Raw genomic sequence first — 16,402 nt, 5'->3', positions numbered from 1 at the left:
GAACACCTGAGTAATAGAAAACCTACAGCTTCCAACTTCCAACCATTCTTCTATGGAAGAATTCATATAAAATAGATCATGAAACAATTCATTTTGGCTGGTCAATCTTTCCTCTTCTCAGTCACAGATACACTTAAACAATTTACAAAGAGAAGCTTATAACTAAAACCCCATCCTGGCCCCTAATACACATTTCACCCTGACATGCTTTGCCTTGTTTGAGAATTCCCCCATGTGGATAAGTAAGCATTAGTTAATAATCATTAGTTAAAAATTTCCAATTGCACTATTGACTGTCTATAAACTACAGATTTAAGTCATTCAAATTCCTCTAGGTGAGATTTCTGTAAAAGAAACATTAACAGGTCAGTAAGTTTAGCTCAAAGCTCTGGAATAAGAATTCATTCAAGCCTTCTCTAATCTACTTGTAAGAAGCAAGGAAGCAAATTTTAAATCATTTGAGTATTGACTTTTTATTATTAGTCACTGTTCATAATTTGTTTCAACCAAAAGACAATACACACAGAATTCTAATGCATCCCATGTAAATGTTTACATCCATTTTATTCCTCACTCACCTCTAAGACTTATCATTTAATTTTAAATTTTTTTTACATCTCAAAAATATGTCTGCAATAATTAGAATTAGCCGTCCCACTTAGAAACAGCCTTTAATATTTTTACAGTAAAGAAGATGTGATGGGGCTTAATGAAAATGTAACTTACAACAATTATGAAAGAAAAGGACTTTACAGGGACACAGTGGGAGTTCACAAAGGAAAGAGTTCAGAAGCTCTTTCCCATGAGCCCCTCCCCCCCCCAGATAGAAAACAAAAACAAAACACACAAAGCGCAACAGCAGGTTCCAAAAACAAAAACGAAAAATCTCCAATGCTCCATCCTGAAGCCAGAATCAGCCTCATGGAAGTTCACGAAGCAACCGTGCAAGCTGCTTCAGCACGTCCTTCTGTTTAAGTGTCCGGGTCCTGGAACCCTGCAGATGGAGCCCCCTCACTACTATTGCTTGAAAAAGAGTGATTCACCTTCCACTTCTACAAGCAGCCCCACCTTCCTGAGCCAAAGCTGGTCAAAGTGTTTCAAACTTCAGGTCTTTTCCTCTTCAGTGACCCTCTCCACTCCCAAACGCATAAACACACAGTCATGAACCACCTCTCCACCAACCACAAATTTGTGAATATCCACTTTTTGCTCTCTAGCTCTCACTTGGTTTAGGACTGTGTGGATAAAATACATTCACTAGAAAAAAATATACACATTCAAACTCTTTCTTCCCCCTAGTTCTTGTGGCCCAAATATTTTCCAATGCAGAAAATAATCAAGTTGAACCTCAAACAGTATCCCCTTCCAATCTCTTCTAGAAGAATGTAAAAATGGAAAGCATGTTTATACAGTAGATGGAAATACTCAAACCATTAGTGCTGAACAGTTTTAAATGTCTACTCTCTTATATGAATGAAATACATCTTTAACCTAGTAAGAGGAAAGAATCCCCTCCCAACTGTTACACTGAGGAATGTTTCTTTAAATGAGAAAGACCTTAAAAGGAACAAATGATCACTACACACAGCATAAAACATTCCATGACTGTCCAAATCACCTCAAGGTAACAGCACCAGAGCATTGTGGGAGAAGCTTCTCGGGTAGAGCACCCTTCCTACAGTTTTTTGAGATTACTTAGATTAATTCTCCCTTAGGATTACTTTGGGGCTGGGGGTAGGAGTGACAGGAAAGAGGGGGAAAATGAGGTAAAAGTGCATGTGAAATTGTCCAAGTATGTGTAGGCTCACTGCTTATCACCCTGGAGTTATTAAAACAGCCATGGAAATCACTCTTTCCTCACAATGGCTCTGAAGTTGTAAATCTATTCAAATTTGCTCCCCCTCGAATGGTCATACCAGGGAAAGAAATTACTGAAATGTGTAAGTATTCATAAAAATTAAGAGATTTCTCCTTTTAGCAGCAAGGCCAAGTACGAGGAGAACTTATTCTGATCCTAGAAACTAAGGCACGCTGAAGCTTTCAAAGATCCAATTACTTGGAACAGTCTTCACAACCATCAGTATCCTAGGCAGTTTTTTGGCCACTAGTTCTTCAGTGTGGTGCTCAGTTTCACTTTCCAAAACCACTTCATATTCTAGGCAGCACCCCTTGTGTTAAGGCCATGATTTTTATCCCTTTATCTAGACAAAGCTATGAATAATCCTATAACTCTACCTCGAAACTATAATCACCCATGGACATTTGTTACTAGAGTAGACCCCTTCCAGCTCCATTAGCTAGCATTGTCTTCTAGCATGGTCTTCAGCAGGTTTCTGAGATCCAACTCAGTCCAACTAAAGAAACTTGAACTGGTCAACTATAAACGTGAGAGAAAATAAAGCCTCTAACACAAAGAGGAATGTTAGATAAATTCTATTCAAGAAATCCACCAATATTATGTTAACCCTATCATGTTTCACAGCATTAAGTATCCATCCAAGGAAATCAGTCTGCAAAAGAAAGCTTAAAAGGCTGTATTTTTCATCGCACAGGCAGAGCAGCTGTTGGAAATATACACTAGTCCACACTTGCCTTTACTGAAAACTATGCACAAGGTAATATCCTGTTCTTGACTCAATCAACCATTTACCCAGTAGAGTAAATTTTAGCAAATCTTGCTCTTATATAAGACCAGAAATCTTCCCCTTTGGAGCCTTTTAGTTCAACCCCCATTTGTCAAATGTTAGGAATAATCTAGCATCTGATACAGAGCTAGATTTGACAAGACACTGAAAATTTTAAGTAAAGCTTGGGGAAGTGAAGGGGGAAAAAAAGATATTTGTACCCAGGTTTAAGACCAGAGCCAAAGTAGTCATTATACTGTAATCAATACAGTAATGATTGCAAACATTATAAGAGCAAGGTGGGCCTGACTTTTTCTTTCTTCTTTTAGTGTATCAGACATGGCACCTGTGCACCTGAACGTACACGGTACATTCAATATGTGCCACAGGAGTCACCTTACCTCACTCCAGCAACTAAGTGTTAAGGTTTGATAACACAAGGGTCCTTTCTAAAAAGCACTCGGCACTCTCACTAGTTTAAAAAGCTCCAGACCTCAGGTCTTTGATGCAGATATTCATGAGATTGGCTACTCTCAAGACACCAACTTCTCAGACTCAGGAAAGGATATGCCTACCCTATGGTGTCCATAAGACCTCCTCTCATACAGGGGCAAGGAAGCTACATGGCTTCATTCCAACACCATAAAGTACAATATAGGAAAGATTTCTTTAACCGCGTGGTCTTTATTTCAGTGCCAGTGTTACAGATACAACACAAATGTTCCAGTTAGAAGAAGGAATTCAAACGGAATGCCAAGGTCCAAGCCAGGCTCAGGAAATAAAAAGGAAGGTTTGGAATCATGGAGAAGATGACTCCAATATGCTCTAGGATGAGTCTGATACTCACTCTTCCTATGGGTAAAGGTGCTTTTTTAAAGGAGTCTGATCTTAAAAAGCTAACTCCTCTTTCCACCCATTTACCATAGTTCAACAGGCAAGTTATGGGCTTAGGAGAAACTTTTAAAATTTGTGGTGGGAACAGGGGCATTAATAACTATTAATATATCCTTTAGAAATTGTTCACTTTGCACTTTCAGGGGAATCAATTCTGAAAATCATGGAGAATATTCATGACTACAGCTAAAGAATGGAGAGAAGGGGGAGCTGGAAGAGCCTTGGGAGTTTCTATTACAAATAGAGCACCATATCCTTCATGCCAAATCTCAACAAAAGCTCTTTTTAACTGCATCTGTCCAGTGTTTAAAATAACCTCTCCAGGTCTACCCAGTTCTTGGTAACAAACATACATACATGTGTGTGTCTGTGTGTATACAGCAATGCACAGAAAAGGCTACCAGGAGCCTAATGCCTCTTTCAAACATTGGGGGAACCAGTAGAAAAAGGCAGGGCTCCCTAAAGTCCATTTTTACATTTCCGTTCTGAATGCCTGATGTAAAAAGCGCCTGAAGATAGTAACCCAGCTAGTGAGGAATGAAAACCCCACCTCGCCCAGTCCACAGAAAAACACAGTAGAAAGAAGGGGCAACTCTTTGCTGCACAGACAGAGTGAGTGTTTTCTTGCCATGGATTCTAGTCCTCTCCTCCAGACCAGCTGCTTATTTCCTCAGGGGCCCAGGGAATGTTGATTCTGGCTGTAAATGTGGGACGGGTGGAGAAGTGCGGACAAAGGAGAAGAGGAGGAAGAGTGCAAAGTAGCCTCCAGAAGCAGCCAGCCTCAACAGTGGAGGAGAGGAGATTCGTCTTTGACAATGCTTCAAGGTCAGCGATAACTTCAGGAAAATCCTCCTCAACAGTTCTCTTCAGCTCCTCATGCCCATGGTACAGTTGGGGGGGACTTGCCAGCGATCACAACCTCCTTCCCAGAGTTCCTTTGATTGAGTGGGACAAGAATGAGAATGGTGCCCAGGCCCTCATTGCCAGGACTGAGGGGGAAAGTTGTTCACCTCTGCTAGATCTTGCATTGCTGAGCCCTTGTGGTTATATGTGAGCTTGATCCGCATTCGCAGCTGTTGCTGTGGAAGAACAGAGAATTACAAATTATACACTGAAAGGAAATCTCTAGAATCTATGTGGGCCACAAATAGACTTTTTTTTTTTTTTTTTTTTTTTTTTTTGACGGAGAGCACATGTGCAAGTTGGGGAGGGGCAGAGACGGCGGGGGGGTTTGGGGGAGGGCAGGGAGAATCTTAAGCAGGCTCCAAGCCCAACAGAGGGCTCAATCTCCAACCCTGGGATCATGACCTGAGCCAAAATCAAGAGTCAGACACTTAACCAAATGAGCCACCCAGGCAGCCCTACAAAATAGACTTTTAATCTCAAAGGAAACAAATTATTTTACAGCAAAGCTGTCTCTTAAAAATGATACAGGCAAACCACCACCATCCCTACTGCCTAGTACTCTGGCCAACATCATGCAGTCGAGTAGAGAAAATGCATCTCCAAAACACATCATCAGCTCCAATCCTAGAACTGCATTAACGGGACAGAACCACTTGGGAGCATTTCATAGTCACACTGGCTGAGTGCTTTTCAAAAACATTCAACCTTTGGATCCAAGCTTCTAGAAAAATGAGGTAAACATAGTCATCTTATGCTCTACATTCAGAGATACTGATGTTCTCTGTAAAACCAATAGTAAATGTGAACATAAACTTTTTTGTTCCCAGGACAGAAAAAAAAGAGTTAACTTATGGTAACAGAAGTCATTATAAGACAGCTCAATTATAAATCCTTTTGACTTTCTGTGGCAGATTTCAAATATTAATGCACTAAGAAAATTTGTACTCTTATGTATCAGATCATCAAAGGAATCTATGCTATGCTATAGGCAGATACTCCAAAATACACTGCATAGCAGAGGAAAGGCAAAATGTTTTGTGAGAAGGAAATATCGGGGTTATTAGACACTGCTAGAAATCTTTTAACCATTTTCAAAACCTGTTTGAAAACGAGTCAAATGATGACTATTAAAGAGTCAATTTACTTCTTTGAGAAGATGTAATGAAAATATTGCTTAATTTCAGTTTCTAAAGCTACTTTTCATTTGGCTGGTTCATTAAAAATGCTTCCACTTTTGCTGTGAATACTTACTACAGTAGTAAATGTGGATATATGGGGTTGTACAGATACTCTTACCCTAGACTGCAACTTGTGTAAAGATTAAAATGTCTAACCTTCTGCTCTTCTACAAAGAAATTAAACCTGTAAGCCTCCAAATAGATAATTCTTTAAAGCTGCATTTTAATAAGTTGCCACTAAACCATTTCATGTGTCTGAGCTGCATTTATTATCTAATCTACAAAAGAATAAAGAGGTTAGAGTAGACCTTTCCCAGATTTCTTCTATGAATATGAGTCAAAAAAAACCTAGAGAACCAAAGCAAAATTTTATTTCAGGAAATATGCTTATACTTCACTCAGATATTGCCTTCAAATGTGCTACTCACCTTCTGTGGGTTCAGAACTTTAATGACTTGTGTGATGGTCCCCGTATTAAATGCTGGGACAATGCTGCTACTAGGAGACAGAAGCTGCAGCTGGAATGTCTGTGGGGAACAAAGGGCACTCTTCAGAAAAAATAATACAGTCAATACTGTGTCAGAGATGTCAACAAATAAAAATGTCAAGACACTAAAATGATTATTCAAGTAACAGATTTACCTATTACTATGCTCTATTTGTTTTCCAGATACCAGCAATTCATAGTATGTGGGCTGACTATAACCTTCATGTTGTTTAAAAAAAAAAAAAAAAAAAAGCCACCGTTAGGTCTTTGATCATGAAAACTAGCAATGAGCCACTCTCCTCTTTACAAGCAAAAGGAACTTTAGCCTACCACTTTTCAAAAGGTAACCAATTCTTGTTTTGGCAACCTCACTTAATAGTAACTGATCAACTACGCAGGTAAAAAATGGGTGTCTGTGGCTAAAGAAAGCTAGAAAAAAAGAAAAAAAACTTTCTAGAAATAACAAACCAGCATACCATTCACCAACTACAGCCCTTTATGCTTTGGTGTGAGTGGGATCAGGAGAGTTGACCTTTTGTTTTCTAAAGTCTACATAATCTGGAATGTGTCAAAGGCTACATGACAGAGGTAAAGGAAAAGCTGGAAAGAGCCCAGATGTTAATATGTATGTGGAATACACCAGGATCTCTCCATTAGTGACACAGGGATTAAGAGAAAAATTACGTGCAGAACTAGCCTATACAGCAAAAGACCTGGAAAAGCCAAATGCCACAATTTTTAGTGTTAGTAAGTTTCATGTGTTTGTTCACAGAGAAGAGATAAAAGTGCTGTAAGATAGGTCAACGATAATTGTTAGCACAATATAGTATATATATGTAGTGATTCTACATACTAGGATTTTTTTTTTTTTAATTCAAGTTTATTTATTTTCAGAGAGACAGCACAAGCAAGGTAGGGGCAAAGAGAGAGGGGAGAGAGAGAATCCCAAGCAGACCCTGCACTGTCAGCGCACTGCCCGACATGGAGCTGGAACTCATGAACTGTGAGGTCATGACCTGAGCTGAAGGCAGACGATTAACCGACTGAGCCATCCAGGTGCCCCTATACATTAGGATTGTTAAAATCTTTCCTGAATAGTGTAGTCTTCTAAAATATTAGAGAGTGATCATCATCAGGGAAACACAAATTAAAACCACAATGAGATACCATCTCACACCTGTCAGAATGGCTAAAATTAACAACTCAGGCAACGACGAGAGATGTCAGCAAGGATGTGGAGAAAGAGGAACCCTTTTGCAGTGCTGGTGGGAATGTAAACTGATACAGCCACTCCGGAAAACAGTATGGAGGTTCCTCAAAAAATTAAAAATAGAACTACCGTACAACCCAGCAACTGCACTACTAGGTATTTATCCAAAGGATACAGGTGTGCTGTTTCAAAGGGGCACATGCACCCCAATGTTTATAGCAGCGCTATCAACAATAGCCGAAGTATGGAAAGAGCCCAAATGTCCATCAATAGATGAATGGATAAAGAAGATGTAGTATGTATGTGTGTGTGTGTATGTGTGTGTGTATGTATGTATGTATGTATAGGTGATAGGAGTATTACTCGGCAATCAAAAAGAATGAAATCCTGCCATTTGCAACAAAGTGGATGGAACCAGAGTGTATTATGCCAAGGAAAATTAGAGAAAGACAAGTATCATGTGGCTTCACTCATACGTGGAATTCTAAGATACAAAACATGAACATAAGGGAAGGGAAGAAAAAAGAATATAAAAGCAAGGAGTGGAACAAAACATAAGAGACTCTTCTAAAAAATTTTTTTAATATTTATTTTGAGAAAGAGAAAGAGAGAGAGAGAGAGAAAGCGAGCTCAAGCAGGGGAGGGGCAGAGAGAGAGGGAGGCACAGAATCCAAAGCAGGATCCAGGCTCTGAGCTGTCAGCACAGAGCCTGATGTGGGGCTCGAACTCACGAACTTCAAGATCATGAGCTGAGCCAAAGTTGGATGCTTAACCGACTGAACCACTCAGGCACCCTAAGAGACTCTTAAATACAGAGAACTGAGGGTTGCTGGAGGGTTTGTGGGTGGGGGGAAGGGTTAAATGGGAAAGGGGCATTAAGGAGGACACTTGTTGGGATGAGCACTTGGGTGTTACACGTTGGGGATGAATCACTGGATTCTACTGCTGAAATCATTACTGTACTACATGTTAACTAACTTGGGTGTAAATTAAAAAATAAATTAAAATTAAGGAAAAAAAGAAAAAATATTAGAGAGGAGAAAAAAGGAAGAGAGGAAAAAGAGGAAGAGGAAAGAAGAGAGAAGGAGAGAAGAGGGGGAGAGTGAGAGAGAGAGAAGGGAAGGGGGAGAGACACAGAAAGAGATGGGAAGAGATGGGGCTGGCAGAGAATGAGAGGAGGGAAGTCTAGCCATCTGTAAGGACCAAAACTTTACTGTAAGACTAAAGAGATTTAGTATCAACTCACAGACTTATCACGTTGGGTCTTATCATAATTCTATTGTCAAGATGGATGATGTAAGCTAAAATATTCTTTATTTATTTACATTATTTCATCAAATGTAAAATGCCATTAATTGTAATTCACACCATTTTATGTACCCCTGAGAAAGATAACAGGTTACCAATTAAACTATGACAAAGTATTAATTTTAAAATGCATCTCAATTTCAGAGATAATAAAAAGTGAAAACAGTAATAGAACCTATGAAATATGGTATTTTGAAGTTCAAGATACATCATGACATGCAAGGAGGTATTGTAGAGTACAACACCAAAAATAAGGCTATGCTTTAATGGCAGAGGTGATATGTTGCTAGTACACAGCCTCAAGTAACAAGTGTAAAACCCTAAGTTGTAGCAGCTAACATTTACTGAGCAATGAACACATGAAAAGTGCTTAAAACAGTACACAGCACATAAAACTCATCTAATCCTCAAAGGAACTCTAGGAAATAGACATCATTATCACCATCCCCTCTTTGTAAAGGAAGAAACTGAGGCACACAGTTTAAGGAACTTGCTGAATGTCACACAATTAGTACTGAAACCACTCCATTCTCCTAAAACATCTACATTACTCTAGTTCCTAAAAAATGCAATTAAAGGAGGCTTTTGCAAAATCAACAGTAACCACAAATAAAATGTCTTCAGTTTTCAAAAATGTGTGGTTTGAATGTCACACTTCACATGTCACTGCAAAGATAAGGTTAGCTTAGTCTAAACCAAGGGCTGGCAGGGGTGCTTGGGTGGCTCAGTTGGTTAAGCGTCCGACTTCAGCTCAGGTCATGATCTCACGGTCCGTGGGTTCGAGCCCCGTGTCGGGCTCTGTGCTGACAGCTCAGAGCCTGGAGCCTGTTTCAGATTCTATGTCTCCCTCTTTCTCTGACCCTCCCCTGTTCATGCTCTCTGTCTCAAAAATAAATAAATGTTAAAAAAAAAATTTTTTTTTTAAACCAAGGGCTGGCAGACTATGACCCATGGGCCAAAAATGACCTGACATCTTTTCTGTAAATAATGTTTTACTGGAACATTTACTGTGGAACAAAGCCACACTCCTTCATTTACATGGTGATTATGGCTTTTTTGTTTTGAGAGAGAGAGAGAGAGCAGGCTCGAGAGTGCTCTAGCAGGGGAGGGAGAGAAAGAGGGAGGGAGGGAGAAAATCTTAAGTGGGCTCAACACTCAGCAAGGAGCCTGACCCAGGGCTCAATCCCATGACAATGGAATCATGACCTGAGCCAAAATCAAGAGTTGGTCACTCAACCACATAGGCACCTCCCTTTTTTTCACTATAACAGCAGAAATGAGTAGATGCAACAGAAATCATATAGCCTAAAATACTTACTATCCTATCCTTTACAGGAAAATTTTGCCTATTCTTCATTCTCAATGTTTCTATACACTGAACTTTTCATTATTCAAAGATGGGGCATAAATATTCCTTAAACTAAGATCTGGTATAAATAAAACTAAGCAGTCATTGTATCAATAGTAAACTAGGTATTAATGAAGCCTCCTGACTGTTTCTTTCACTCAAATACTGAGATGAAAACTGTCAATTCTGATCCAGTGACTAGAAGAGAATACCAAATAAAGTCCTTCATCTTAATGAACTTTAATTCCATGTTAGTATTTGTGTTTTTCAGGTTTTTACCACTGTATTTCTGAACTCCAACCTACCCTACATGCCCCTGAGCATTAGTAGACCACCTCACAGAATTCTGCTGTGAATCTCATTAGCTATAATCAGAATGTCCTTTATCCTTCAGGAATAACTGTAAAAATATTTAAAGTATTTAAAGTAATATTTAAAGTAAAAAGTATTCATTAAAAATGACATACTTTGGGGCACCTGGGTGGCTCAGTCGGTTGAGCATCCGACTTCAGCTCAGGTCATGATCAGTTTGTGAGTTCAAGCCCCATGTCAGGCTCTGTGCTGACAGCTTTGAGCCTGGAGCCTGCTTGGGATTCTGTGTCTCCCTTTCTCTCTGCCCCTCCCGCACTCACACTCTGTCTCTCTCTCTCTCTCAAAAATAAACATGCTTTAATGAACCATAATAGTTACAGTACTGTTAATTTGGATTAAACCTGCAAATTTGATTTAACCTCTAAAGCTTAAAATATATCCCTCAACAAATGTGTGACAAAAAATCAATCTTTAATCAAAGGAAAAAGACAAAGACAACATTGTAGTACCTTTGGTACTGCAGCTTGGAAAACAAAGTCTGTCATGTCCAGCTCTGTGCTGTTGGAGGCCTGTATCGTTATCACTGTGACACTAGGGTTGGTATTTGACCGTTCAAAGGTGAATTCTATCTTCAAGCCATTCTTACTGTATGCTGTGATGGAGGGGATGCCTGGAAAGCACGGGAAGATCAGTCTAACTGCAGTCAGCTTAAGGCTTGCAGAATTATTTTCTTCTTCAAGAACCACCTCTCACTGATGGTGATACCAGTAACCATACCTGTAGTGATGTCATTGAAGAGAGGCTGTGATGAAAGCCCATCCAATAAGAAAGGAGGCTGGGATATCTGTGGGACTGAGGCAGGAGCAGGAGTAGCAGCCGGAGCACCTAAATGAAGCGTTCCAATGGTAAGTCAATCTTAGCCAGCATGACAAAGCTCACCAAAAAAATACAGGAGAAAATTATTGGATCTCAGATTAAGAGAAGGATTCTTTTTAATTTTTTTTTTTTTTCAACGTTTTTTATTTTATTTTTGGGACAGAGAGAGACAGAGCATGAACGGGGGAGGGGCAGAGAGAGAGGGAGACACAGAATCGGAAACAGGCTCCAGGCTCCGAGCCATCAGCCCGGAGCCTGACGCGGGGCTCGAACTCACGGACCACGAGATCGTGACCTGGCTGAAGTCGGACGCTTAACCGACTGCGCCACCCAGGCGCCCCGAGAAGGATTCTTTTTAAACAAGATGCAAAAAGCATAAACCATAAGAAGAAAGAACTAAACATTCAAATACTTTAAAAAGAGTAACTCTTATTTAAAAATACTAAAATAAAATAGAGAGACCACAGGCAGGAGAAAAATGTTTGCTACAAAACAGCAAATGGATGTGTATACAGAACTATAAGGATTTTCTACAAATTGGTAAGAAAACAAGGTAACTCAATTTAAAAGTGGTAAGCACCTATACAGGACGTCTGGGTGGCTCAGTCGGGTGAACATCTAACTCTTGATTACGGCCCAGGTCATGATCCCAGGGTTGTGGGGATGAGCCCTGTCCGCACTGAGCGTGGAGCCTGCTTAAGATGCATATTCTGTCTCTCTGCCTCTCTCTCCCTGCCATGCCCCTCTACCCCTTCTCCCCTGCTCACACTCTAAAATGAAATTTTAAAAAAGAGTGGTTAAGAGATATAAACAAGCAATTTGCAGAAGAGGGAACCTGAATGAAAAGAGAATCATATGTAAAGAGATACTCAACATTACCAGTAATGAGGAATACAAAGTTTAAAACCACAATGAGATACTATTTCACATCCAACAGAATGGTGAAAATTTCAGTGTCTGATAATACCAGATACTGGTAAGAATAAGGAGCAATGGGGACTTCTAATCTCTGCCATAGAGATGTAAACCGGTACAAACTGGAGAACAATTTGGCAACAGGAGAGCTGAACATGATTATACCTCTAAATTTCCTCAACATCAGGGTACCTGGGTGGTTCAGTTGGTTAAGCATCTGGCTCTTAGTTGCAGCTCAGGTCATGATCTCACAGTTCATGGGTTCAAACCCAGCATCAGGCTCTACATGGACAGCACAGCATCTGCTTGGGGTTCTCTGCCCCTCTCTCTCTGCCCCTCCCCTACTCACACGCTAGTACTCTCTCTCTCAAGAATAAATAAATTTTAAAAATTTTTAAAAATTAAGTTCTTTGACCTCAAAACTATTGAAATTTTAGGCTAATTGTTTGCTGTGGGGGCTTTGTGCCTTGTAGGATATTTACCAGCGCCCCTGACTTCTACCCATTAAATGACAGTAGCATCCTCCCAGTTGTGACCATCAAAAATATCTCTAGAAAAAAAAAAAAAATTAAAAAAAAAAAAAAAATATCTCTAGACACTGCCAACCCCTGATGGGCAAAACAGTATTTTCACCATCATAATAATTTAATAATATTTTTATTTTACAAGCTAAGTAGATCAAGACATTTATTAAATTTTATTATTTTTTATTTTTAATTCTTTTTTTTTTTTTTTTTTGAGAGTGTGTGTGTATCAGTGGAGGAGGGGCAGAGAGAGAGGGAGGCAGAGGATCCAAAGGGAAGCGAGCTCTGCAATGAGAGCAGAGAGCCCAACGCAGGGTTCGAACTCATGAACTGTGAGATCATGATTTGAGTCACCCAGGTGACCCTAAATTTTATAAATGTTAGAATTTTAACACACACATACACACAAACCCTGGGAGGTGTGGTATAAAATGGGTGAAGAAAGTCACCAAATTACCATTTTTATTTGATCCTTCCAAACAAGAACAAGTTGAGGATCATGCAAATGATAGTAATGACCATGAACTGAGAGAAATCAGGAATACAAGAAGACGCATAAGAAAACACAGCAAAAAAAAGAGTGCCTTTTAGGTGTAAATAGATTTCAAACTACTTATGAAATTAACTGCATATATATATATACCTTTTCAAAAAGGATTAACAAAGTGAAGTAAAAGAAGGCTAGAATCTTTTTGTTTTTTAACTTATTATTTGAGAAAGTGTGTGCAGACAAGCACTAACAGGAGGGGCTCAAAACCATGAACCATGAGATCATGACCTGAGCCAAAAATCAAGAGTCAGACTTAAGCTTAACCGACTGAGCCACCCAGGTGCCCCATGAAGCAAACTTTTTTTTTTTAATTTTTTTTTATTTTTCGGACAGAGAGAGACAGAGCATGAATGGGGGAGGGGCAGAGAGAGAGGGAGACACAGAATCGGAAACAGGCTCCAAGCTCCGAGCCATCAGCTTAGAGCCTGACGCGGGGCTCGAACTCACGGACCGCGAGATCGTGACCTGGCTCAAGTCGGACGCTCAACCAACTGCGCCACCCAGGCGCCCCTGAAGCAAACTTTTTAATACAATGTTAGAAAACCATTTAAAACTATAACTGTGAAGATTATGTACTAACATGGAAATGCTAGTATGTCAATAAGTAAAGTGTATCATCTATACATTGTGGGTTTTTTTTTTTCAATGTTTTATTTATTTTTGACAGAGAGAGAGAGAGAGAGAGACAGAGCATGAGCAGGGGAGGGTCAGAGAGAGAGGGAGACACAGAATCCGAAGCAGGCTCCAGGCTCTGAGCCATCAGCACAGAGCCCGATGCGGGGCTCGAACTCACAGACCGCGAGATCATGACCTGAGCCGAAGTCGGACACTCAACCGACTGAACCACCCAGGCGCCCCTATACATTGTGTTTTAACTAAGGGGTTGTTTTTTCCATATAACCAATAGAGCTATGGTATCTGAGGATTTGGAATTACTTGTGAATGACTCAAAAGTATATGACAAGTAACACTTTGAAATTTTGTTAAGACATAAAATATAAACCATAAGCTCTGGGAGGATGCTGTTAGGAAAAACCATTTAGCCAGTCTAGATGACCATCCAAAATCTTTATTCTATGGCTATTTTCTATTTGAGGCCATGTATGCAGTACCACGTCATTATACTTGAGACAGCAATTATATGTGGGGCGCCTGGGTGGCTCAGTAGATTAAGCATCTGACTTTGGCTCAAGTCATGATCTCGTGTTGCAGTTCACGTGTTTGAGCCCCACATTGGGTTCTCTGCTGACAGCTCAGAGCCTAGAGGCTGCTTCTGATTCTGTGTCTCCTTCTCTCTCTCTGCCCTTCCCTGGCTTGTGTCCTTCCTCTCTCTTGTTCTCTCTCTTTCAAATAAAACTTAACAACAACAACAAAAAAGACAGGAATTACATGCTATAGTGATACTCTTGTACTCAGAGGTTCATAATATCACCAAATACATCAGCAATTACTAATGTCTACTATATATAAACAAACGTAAGAAAAAAACATTCCCAAATAAAAAGTTAAGTTTGAGTATTATAATTATGGACAATTTTCTCCATCCACTGCTTTATTAAGAGAGAGAGGAAAATAGGTTAACATCTCTCCACTCTCCTTAGTCACTGAAAACTAATCAGGAGTAGAAAGAAGTGTAGGAAAAGTGATGTATTACAACAATAACTAAAAGCAGAAGTGACTTGGGATCTATTTCTTTTGTAGCCTGAAAAAGAAAGTCCTTTCTATCTTAGGGGTGCCTGGGTGGCTCAGTCGGTTAAGCATCCGACTCTTGATTTTAGCTCAGGTCATGATCCCAGGTTCATGGGTTAGAGCCCCACTTTAGGCTCTGCACTGACAGCACAGAGCCTGCTTGGGATTCTCTTTCCCCCTCTCTCATTGCCTCTCCCCTACTCACGGTCTCTCAAATAATAAAAACAAAAACTTAAAAAGAAAGTCCTTTCTATCTTAAATACAATGGGAGCAATTTATCCTCCCAAAATTAATAACTGGATTTTAAGGAATTCCTATGAATTACCTCTAGAACATTAGCATGGTAGCTTATATCCCAGATATTCTGAAGATTCTATTCCTACTTCTTACTTAGCCTCTCCCATCTTTAATCGATTCATGTGCCAGAAAGTCTATGTTCAGTGCAGTTTTTCCTGAAGGCCTTTATCCCCAGCCAAGCATTAAATAACTACAGTCTGCTCTCACCTGTAAGGTTGATGTCTCCTAGCAAATCGAGAAGTTCTCCACCAGCAGAAGCTGGTTTGCTTGTAGGTGCAGTTGGAATAACAGGTGTTATGTCATTTCCTCCCAACAAATCCAATAAATCATTGGCCTAAACAAAGAAATAGTATCTCAATTCATGAATCATTTGTCTAATCTGTATCTAAGGCAAAGCTCTTTCAAGACTTAAAAATAAGGAAGAGAACCATCAATCAATCTAGGAACACTGAAGGGAATCAGCTAAGAGATAGGTCATAAAGAACTAACTATAATATCATGAGGATTCCCAGATAAGCAAGTGAAAAACTACCTGGCTGGTGGGCTGTGGCCCAGAGGGTGGTGGTTTGGTCTCTAGTGGAGCTGGTTCTGTCTCTCCATTTGTCTGCACAATCTCAGTAGGGCCATTTGTGGTCACTTTTTCCATGACAGGCATTCTCTCAAGCAGGGCAGACCTAGAAGAATCTGAAGTGGTTAAATTCTAGGCAGTTAACCTAGATTCCCTACCCAAGAAAATCACTGTTACTATATTGGAGTCAAACATGGACAGCCATCTCCCCTCCCCACCCTGTAACACACACACTAAAATAGAAGGTGGATTACAAGAATACATGACCTAAATTCCTAGCTGGATTAAGGGCAGGCAAGAAACCTTGAATAGACAAACTGTCCACCTACATCCCAAGAGACTGGGATTTCTCAGTGGTAGAGAAATTGGAACAAAAGAAAGGTAAATAAGTAGGTATTAACAATCTCCAATCACAAAGATACTGCATAACAGAGGGGGGAAATAATCACGCAACACAAAGTTAAATATATGAGATTCTCTTGAAAAAACACAACTGCCACTTCTTAACCAAATAAAATGGAAAATGAAGCAAACATCTCATACCAAAAGAAGAGAAAGGGAATGATAGAACATGGTTAACTTAAGTGTTTACAGGTAGGCAGAACAGAAAATGGACAAATGGAAGCAGTCAAGCAATTAGGACTAAACAGACTTGTGAAGCCCAGTTAACAAAGCCTGAGGAATGAGTCTCCTTTGTGGATTATCATGACAATTTG

The 16,402-nt window shown here is 39.8% G+C and overlaps 1 protein-coding gene across 1 annotated transcript in view; it reads right to left on the bottom strand.

Moving 5' to 3' along the window:
* Positions 1 to 447: 447 nt before the first annotated feature.
* Positions 448 to 16,402, bottom strand: part of AP1G1 (adaptor related protein complex 1 subunit gamma 1) — an 81,244-nt gene continuing 65,289 nt past the window's right edge. Inside the window, exons 18-23 of the mRNA XM_058707862.1 lie at positions 15,651 to 15,792; positions 15,326 to 15,452; positions 11,045 to 11,152; positions 10,777 to 10,937; positions 6,031 to 6,129; positions 448 to 4,597 (exon numbers count right to left, since the gene is read on the bottom strand). Coding sequence (XP_058563845.1) covers positions 4,496 to 4,597; positions 6,031 to 6,129; positions 10,777 to 10,937; positions 11,045 to 11,152; positions 15,326 to 15,452; positions 15,651 to 15,792 — 739 coding nt within the window. The 3' untranslated portion in view covers positions 448 to 4,495. The remainder of the gene's footprint in view (positions 4,598 to 6,030; positions 6,130 to 10,776; positions 10,938 to 11,044; positions 11,153 to 15,325; positions 15,453 to 15,650; positions 15,793 to 16,402) is intronic.

The sequence above is a fragment of the Neofelis nebulosa genome, chromosome 17 (genome assembly GCF_028018385.1).
Source record: "Neofelis nebulosa isolate mNeoNeb1 chromosome 17, mNeoNeb1.pri, whole genome shotgun sequence".
Lineage (NCBI taxonomy): Eukaryota > Metazoa > Chordata > Mammalia > Carnivora > Felidae > Neofelis > Neofelis nebulosa.
Note: the sequence above shows the minus strand (reverse complement) of the source record. Positions and strands in the feature narration are given on the sequence as shown.